At 41.8% G+C, this 8724-nt stretch overlaps 2 protein-coding genes across 3 annotated transcripts; both read left to right on the forward strand.

Annotated features, from left to right (window-relative positions):
• Positions 1 to 7900, forward strand: LOC6615843 (histone-lysine N-methyltransferase EHMT2). 2 transcript variants are annotated; one of them, XM_002040173.2, is made up of 10 exons: positions 1 to 741; positions 1650 to 3506; positions 3562 to 3803; positions 3896 to 4263; positions 4320 to 4561; positions 4621 to 4811; positions 4872 to 5033; positions 5092 to 5629; positions 5701 to 6074; positions 6331 to 6523. In XM_002040173.2, exons 1-10 carry the CDS (start codon positions 1 to 3, stop codon positions 6521 to 6523), a joined length of 4908 nt encoding a protein of 1635 aa, XP_002040209.2. The 2 variants fall into 2 exon arrangements, with proteins under 2 accessions (XP_002040209.2, XP_032580233.1); XM_032724342.1 differs by having other exon boundaries at positions 4621 to 5033; positions 6331 to 7900.
• Positions 7901 to 8125: 225 nt separating this feature from the next.
• LOC6615839 (cytochrome c oxidase assembly factor 6 homolog) lies at positions 8126 to 8658 on the forward strand. The gene has a single exon (XM_002040174.2). It carries the CDS (start codon positions 8269 to 8271, stop codon positions 8545 to 8547), a length of 279 nt encoding a protein of 92 aa, XP_002040210.1. The 5' UTR covers positions 8126 to 8268; the 3' UTR covers positions 8548 to 8658.
• The last annotated feature ends 66 nt before the right edge of the window (positions 8659 to 8724 follow it).

Here is an 8724-nt window from a genome sequence, read left to right on the forward strand (position 1 = left end):
ATGACGGACTTTGTTGAGCTGATGAACAGCATGTCTAGTACATTCAATAGCGACTGTGCTACTTCAACAGCGGAGGGTGGTACTTTGCTTAATATGAACTTGGCGGAAGACAAAACCCTCAAGTGGCGTAATTTGGCCAATAACCAGTTCGCTAGTAAAGAAAAGAAACACAAGGACAAGGAGGAGGAGCGCAAGGAGGCAAGGAATCAAGAAGAAATCGAAGACATCAAAGCACTTTTGGCAGATGTTGTCGATGCGGCCGCTGTCAAGCTGGAAGAAGAAGAAGCGCAGAATGCAGAAAAAGTCGAACAACATACAAAAAGAGAAAAAGAGGAAGAAGGTAGGAAGGAAATGGAGTACGATCCAGATGTCGCAAAACAATACTCCGAAAAGGAAGAAAAGCAGAATGGCAAAGCAACATCCATAACAGTAAAGATGGAAAGCAACGAGCGTGCAGAGAAACACGCAACGGAAATTGCAACGACGTCGACAGATAGATGGCAAAACGAAAGCTTTAAAACTGAGCAGCAAAATAAGAAAGCTGCTGAGAAAGAAGAAGACACACTAGCGGCAACACAAAAATCGGATGCAAATGCAGAACCAGGGACAAAAACAAGAATTGAGGCAGCAGTAGCATCTCCACTTGTTGTTAGTTCTGCTAGCGTTAAACTCGCTGCTGACGCAACCAACCAAATGCGAGCAGCGACGTCGGCAGGGGCAGCGACATTAGCTGATAAAAATGTAAGTATATGTGTGTGTGTTTGTTTGTATCAGCTTCGAAATTCTTGCTGTTTATTTTATATTTGAATTCATTTAGAAGTTAGCCGTTGACTGCCTAGTTCTTTTCTTTCTAGTGTTTCACGTGTAGTTCAAATCAAGTACATAATGTACACATATTTTTGTACATAAATATTGAAGTGTATGGCATTGTTTTTGTTCAGCCCAATCATAAAAAAGGTTAGGGATTCTTTTATAATTCCTACTTGTTGAAAGGTCTTACAAATTAAAGACTTATTATGTTTGAGAAGTTAATTATTTGTTAATTAATTTAGAAGTTAGCCCTAGACTGTTGACTTCTTTTCTTTCTAGTGTTTCACGTGTAGTTCAAATCAAATACATACGTACATATGATTGATGTATACATACATATTTATGTACATAAATATTATAATGTATGACATTGTACTTCTTTAGCCCAATGATATGTTGATATGTCATACAAATTAAATAATTATTATGTTGGAGAAGTTAACTTTTTGTTAAAATTGTAGTAGTATTGAGCAAGAGAAAAGAAGTAGAAAAAAATTAAAAAAAAAAATTATGTATTTAGATATTCTTATGAATATTTCCATTCTCGATTATGTACATACCCCATGGCTAGTTTGTCGTAATTTCAGAATTTGGATGCAAGTAAGGCTTGAAGTAATTGCATCCAATTGTAAGAAGGTTAAACCATCCATTCATTCATCCTTTTGGTCAACAGACCTTTTATGTTTGCTAGAAACAGTTGTCTAGGCAACCGATGAAGGCATTTAAAGCTTTCTTTGAGGACTGGTACTTCTAGTCAGTATGTCTCTATATTATATAATACATAATAAAATTCTGAGTACTTCTTTAGTCGGCACATTCAATGAGTCTGTATTTTGCAGGTACAAGTTTCTCCCGGTGGAACGCGACGGTCTCGAAGAGCACCCAGACCCCCAGACACGCCCACTTCAGTTACTGATGAACATGTTCAGGTGGAGAATAAAAAATTCGGAAAGTCGGAGCAGTATACGGATTGTAGTAGCCATCTGGAGAGGTTCACACTGGACGATAATACTGCTATTGTCAGACTGCAGTTGAAGAGTGAACTTGACAAACCGTCATCGACTACATTATCGCCCGAGGAAAACTCGGCTCCTGCTCCGAAGCGAGGAAGGGGTCGAGCCAGGAAAATAAGACCCGATGCCGAGGTGGAAACCAGTGAGGTTATTTTACCCTGCGAGGATTCATTAGGGGAGAAGAAACCAGGACGCAAAAGGAAACTCCCGGATGAACCGATAGATCAGCAGCAACTAAGCGACTTTGTTGTGGTAAAAACAGAGCAGGAGGAATTGGGTGAAGCTCCCTTGGGAGATGTCAAGAGAATGCGACGTAGTGTCCGTTTGGGCAATCGATTACATGCCGATGGAAGCCCTTGGGAGGAGGTAAAGACAGAGGCACTTCCCTCTCAGCCTTCTGCAGAGCTTTCCTTGGCGGAGGTAACTTCTGAGGTCGTGCCACTAGCTGTCTTAGATGAGAAGACCCCACCCAAAAAGCGAGGGCGGAAGGCAAAAACGCCCGGTGTGAAGTTAGAATCTGAAACATCCTGCGTGCTACCGTTTGCTAATGGCAACAAGAAAACGAATTCCTCTGGTGGATCCGAACTTCAGCTGCCCAAGCGTTCAAAAAGACGAATAAAACCAACGCCAAAGATATTAGAAAATGACGAACTGCGCTGTGAGTTCGAAACGAAGCACATTGAACGTATGACCCACTGGGAGAGTGCTGCAGCAGTAGATGGGGATTTTGAAACGCCAACAACAGGCGGTAATGGGTCGAATTCCTCGACCTCAAGGCAAAAGAGCGACAAGTCCGACGGGAGCAACTTCGAAGGTGGTCCAGGACATCCTGCAGGCACAAGTGCCATAAAGAAAAGACTGTTTTCAAAGTCCCAGCGGGACATTGAGAACTATGGCGCAGCAATGCTAGCCAAAAGTAAGTTACGTCCGTGTCCGGATGTCGAACAATTTCTAAGCGACATCAAGGCATCGCGAATTAATGCGAATCGATCACCAGAAGAAAGGAAATTGAACAAAAAACAGCAACGAAAACTGGCCAAACAAAAGGAAAAGCACCTAAAGCATTTGGGACTGCAAAAAAATCACAGAGATGAGCCTTCGGATAACGACAGTTCCAATACGGACAATGAATTCTTACCTACTACAAGAGTGCAAGTGGGAAAACCAAGTGTTACTTTGAGAGTGAGGAATAGTGTTACCAAGGAGCTTCCCACAACAGCCACTTTAAAATCACTTCGGAATCCAGTCGTGCAAGCAGCCAAACTCAAGAGAAGGATATATGCAAGAGCCACCGGTGAAGTTACTGAAGCAGCCCGAGCAAGTGTTTCAATTTCTGCACTGGATGCGAAGCAGCTTCACTCGTTGAACACTTCTATTCAAGCTGATGTTACCCCGATAAGAGACTTAGATATGAGGCCCAGCACCTCCAGAGTGGCAAAGTTTATTTGTCTATGTCAGAAGCCTTCCCAGTACTATGCCAGGAATGCCCCGGACTCATCATACTGCTGTGCCATCGATCACATCGACGAACAAAAAATTGGCTGCTGCAACGAGCTGTCCTCGGAGGTTCACAATCTACTCAGACCCAGCCAACGCGTGAGCTATATGATCCTATGCGACGAGCACAAAAAGCGCCTACAATCCCACAACTGCTGCGCAGGATGTGGCATATTTTGTACACAGGTAAAAACAGAATTATTATTATGAACCGCAATCAAATACTTTAATTATATTTCAGGGAAAATTTGTGCTATGCAAGCAGCAGCACTTCTTTCATCCCGATTGTGCCCAGCGATTTATTCTAAACACTTCGTACGAGAAGGAACTCGTCGATGAGGAAGATCAGGGCGTCAAATTCAGCAGCCCTGTGTTGGTGCTCAAGTGCCCCCACTGCGGATTAGATACACCAGAACGGACCTCCACGGTGACCATGAAGTGTCAGTCCCTGCCTGTCTTTCTGCGCACCCAAAAATACAAGATGTGAGTAAATAGTGTTGCAGATTGAGCGTGTTTTAGATTTAATTCAAATCTATTTTCAAAATGTATTAATATATTCTTCACTAACCATGCAGAAAACCCGCTAGGTTGACAACCTCTTCGCATCTAACCCAATTTGGAACAGTTGAGAAAGCAAATACTCCAGGAGCCACGGCCAGAAACAATGGGGGACCATCAACCGCCGTAACCTTAAGTGCGGCATTAAGTCCTGCTTCAAAAACAAATGGAGCCCAGAGAGGCAGGGCGGGCACCTCCAATTCTAGCTCCGGACATGCTCTTAATTCGATCAACTTTGCTCAACTTATACCCGAGTCCGTAATGAATGTAGTGCTGCGGGGCCATGTGGTTTCTGCTAGTGGTCGCGTGACCACAGAGTTTACGCCGCGGGATATGTACTATGCAGTCCAAAACGATGACTTGGAGCGTGTAGCGGAGATTCTGGGTAAGTTTGTTTGCACTCGGCATTTACGTTATAAAGGCTTAATGCTTTTGGAACAGCTGCCGACTTCAACGTGCTGACTCCTATACGGGAGTACCTAAATGGCACCTGCCTGCATTTGGTGGCCCACTCGGGCACACTTCAGATGGCATATCTGCTGCTCTGCAAAGGAGCAAGCTCACCGGATTTCGTTAACATTGTGGATTATGAACTGCGGACTGCTTTAATGTGTGCCGTGATGAACGAGAAGTGCGACATGCTGAATCTATTTCTTCAATGTGGTGCGGATGTGGCCATTAAGGTTTTTATGCCTCTTCACTCCAAATGATCTATAATCATTATAAACTGTACTTTCAAAAGGGTCCCGATGGTAAGACCAGTCTGCATATTGCTGCCCAGTTAGGCAACTTGGAAGCCACACAGTTGATTGTAGACAGCTATCGAACTTCTCGAAATATTACCAGTTTTTTAAGTTTCATTGATGCCCAGGATGAAGGCGGTTGGACGGCCATGGTCTGGGCAGCAGAGCTGGGGCACACGGATATAGTTAGGTTGGCTTCTCTGCCCCAAGGGGTTCTCTTAAAGATGATTAATATTTTTCCCTTCATTAGCTTCCTGCTTAACCAGGATGCTGATCCAAACATATGCGACAATGACAACAATACCGTGCTGCACTGGTCTACGCTGCACAATGATGGTCTGGACACGATTACAGTACTGCTGCAGTCAAGGGCGGACTGCAATGTACAGAATGTGGAGGGCGACACGCCTTTGTGAGTTTATTTACCAATCAATGGAGTGATGTAGTGATAACATATATATAATTTTTAGGCACATTGCTTGCCGTCATTCTGTCACACGCATGTGCATTGCGTTAATAGCTAATGGAGCCGATCTAATGATTAAGAACAAGGCGGAACAGCTGCCCTTTGATTGCATTCCGAATGAGGAGTCTGAGTGCGGTCGCACTGTAGGTTTTAATATGCAAATGCGTAGTTTCAGGCCTTTGGGCCTCCGTACCTTTGTGGTATGTGCAGATGCGTCGAATGGCAGGGAGGCACGACCAATCCAGGTGGTTCGCAACGAACTGGCAATGTCTGAAAATGAGGATGAGGCCGACTCGCTTATGTGGCCGGATTTTCGCTACGTAACACAATGCATCATCCAGCAAAACTCAGTGCAGATTGACCGACGCGTTTCTCAAATGCGCATATGCTCCTGCCTGGATAGTTGCAGTAGCGATCGGTGTCAGTGCAATGGGGCCTCCTCGCAGAATTGGTACACGGCAGAAAGTCGTCTAACCGCCGACTTTAACTACGAGGATCCTGCGGTAATCTTCGAATGCAACGACGTCTGCGGTTGCAATCAGGTTAGAGACTTGGTTATCGGAAATAATCCATTTTTTACTAAACTCTTAAACTGGTTCTATTCCTTAAATAGCTCTCCTGCAAAAACCGCGTGGTCCAGAATGGTACACGGACACCACTACAAATTGTCGAGTGCGAGGATCAGGCGAAGGGCTGGGGAGTACGGGCGCTGGCCAATGTGCCCAAAGGCACTTTTGTGGCCAGTTATACGGGTGAAATTTTGACCGCGATGGAGGCAGATCGACGCACCGATGACAGCTACTACTTTGACCTAGACAACGGGCACTGCATCGATGCTAACTATTATGGAAATGTAACCCGGTTTTTTAACCACTCGTGTGAACCGAATGTTTTGCCCGTTCGTGTTTTCTACGAGCATCAGGACTACAGATTCCCTAAGATCGCCTTTTTTTCCTGCCGTGACATCGATGCCGGAGAGGAAATATGGTAAGTCGATCCAACGATTTTAAAGCAAAGAGATAGATAGTCAAACGAGAATTATTTTACAATAAATTTTTAAAGACCAAAATTTTAAGCCATTGCTTCCTTTTTTATTGTAATATTTCTACTAAAATATAATAATTATTCGTTGAATAGTAGGTAAAGTCGAAAGGACTCGTTTTCGGTCCTTTAAAACATTATTGATCAGAATTAAGGGTTCGAAATTGTTGTTGACTTTATTTACTCTTTGTTGTTTCTTTAGCTTTGACTACGGAGAAAAATTCTGGCGCGTGGAACATCGCTCCTGTGTGGGATGTCGATGCCTGTCAGCAACCTGCAAGTACGCCTCCCAATCCTCAAGCACAAATGCCTCGCCCACGGATGCAACAACAGCACCGGAAAATGAAACTGGAACGCTGTCATCTACAAATACGGAGAAAATTGGACAGGCGTAGGCTAAAACCTCCTAAACTTGAAATGATTGCAGATTTTACAGTCTCATCCGACAAATAAATCCCCACCTAAACCATCAGCAACCAGATAAGCCAGACATCTGAAATCGCAGCAGCCCCATATTCGATAACGATATAAACAATGAATCGTTATCGAAGCCCGTCCGGGCCTTTCTTCTTTGACTGCCAAATGTTTCGTGGTTAACAACTTTTTATCTATTTTTACATATACAAATAGTGTTTGTTTTTTTTTTTTAATTTTGTTTGAATTGTATTAATTTTTGTACGCCTTATTAATAATGTTTTTATTATTAGTAACTGTAAAACCAAATTAGTTTATACTTCCTGCGCGAAACAAACTAAATAAGAAGGGCATATCAAAATTGTTTCCCGACATTGTGGGTGTGCTTGTTTCTGGAGCGTAAAAATTTCAAACTTTAAATTAGGCTTGGACATTACCAGGCATAAAATAGAATTGTAATGGCGGAAAAGACCATCTAGTCATAAGAATGAGGGAGAAAAAGTATTTAAAAAGAAAAGAGAAAAAAATTTTTTTTAATAGAAGTAGTCTGCTTTTTTTTTTAAATTTGTATGAGCATGCTCCAGAATACGTAAATACGTGATACGTAAAAAGTAATTTGTTTGATTTTACCGTTAACCATGAAAATTAGACCATTTAAATTGACCTGTAATGGGCATCTAAATGTTACTAGAAACCAAAAGTATAGGAGGAATTATTTAGCAAAAAAACATTGTCATATAATGGATAACACATATATGTACATGTTTTGTGCAGGGTGAAGTACTGACACATACCCCCAATTTGATTACCACTCTACCAATCCAATTAAATCTGGAATCTTTATCAAGTATAACAATTTTTCAGTTTGCTAAGCAAGCCAAGCCACAAGTGCCTAAAAGAAAATTATTTCTTACCCGGTTGCCCCTTAGGAAAACCCTAATTTTTCTATAAAGCAATATAGTTGTATATCGAAACTATCTATCCGCTTTCACAATTTAATTTGGGACAGAACTCTAGACCCAAGACTGTAAACGTTAACATGGGGCTTGCATGTGTAATTAACTTTATCTGTTTAAAACGACAAATATATTTATACAGTGCAGTGTCCCTTGGCGGTATTAACTGTTACGGCTGACAGTTTAATGCCATCTTAATGCATTTGTGTTCTTAAGTTTTGTTTTTCTTTTGCAATCAAACTTGTAAGTTTTACTCATAATTGGAAGAATAGGCATGCTAGAAGTCATTTTTCGATTGCAGCTACGTTATTGTTTAACCATAAAATATTGAATTGATTAAATTCGCCATAAAGAGCACGGCAGAAAAGGTGCGAACAATAAACAAATATTATCGTGTGCAGTTAAGATTGACTTTTTAATGCGGCTTCATTTTTGGGTCGGTGTCTACGATTTTATCAAGGGCTTAAAATTTTTTGTCTTTATACTACGAAATAACACACAGATTTTGTAAAGGCTTAACATAAAATTTGAGCGCCCAATCATCCGCCCCTGCAGAGTTGCCACACGTTGTTACACTAGTTATCGAAACGAACAGCTGATTTTTGTTTTGTAATATTTGAGGTTGGTTTTTGTTGGCTGATATATTATTACATTAAATTAGATATGGACCTTTTACTTCAAAGCGTTTGACAAGTTGAACTTCGAACAGAAATCTATTATAGCCCCAATTGACAAGACCATCAAATAATCATTGGAAAACAACTTGAGAGATGAGTTTTCCAGACAAGGCGGAGCGCACAAAGTGCTGGAACAACCGGGACGAGTATTGGAAGTGTTTAGAGGAGTACGCCCCAAAGCACAGTTCTACCAGTGGGGAAAAGGTACCAACCCCCTGCCAGAGTCTTCGCAAATCATTTGAGCAATCCTGCCCTGGTCAATGGGTAAAGCATTTCGACCGCAAGCGTACTTATGACCAGTTTAAGGAAAAAATGGCCAAGGGTTATGATCCCTTGGAGGACCGTACGAAGGCCGAAAAGCAAGCCAATTGACCCTTAGCCCGCCAAGGTTTCTAGGAGTACTGTTGATCAGCTTATACCTCTGTTTGTGTACTTTTTTATGGTAAATAAATAAACTGTATAGTAACATACAAACAAACCACATTTACAATATATATACATTTTTGGCAGATGGTACTAAGCATGTTCTATCTTGTTTCTAAATTGTGG

The sequence above is a fragment of the Drosophila sechellia genome, chromosome X (assembly GCF_004382195.2).
Source record: "Drosophila sechellia strain sech25 chromosome X, ASM438219v1, whole genome shotgun sequence".
Lineage (NCBI taxonomy): Eukaryota > Metazoa > Arthropoda > Insecta > Diptera > Drosophilidae > Drosophila > Drosophila sechellia.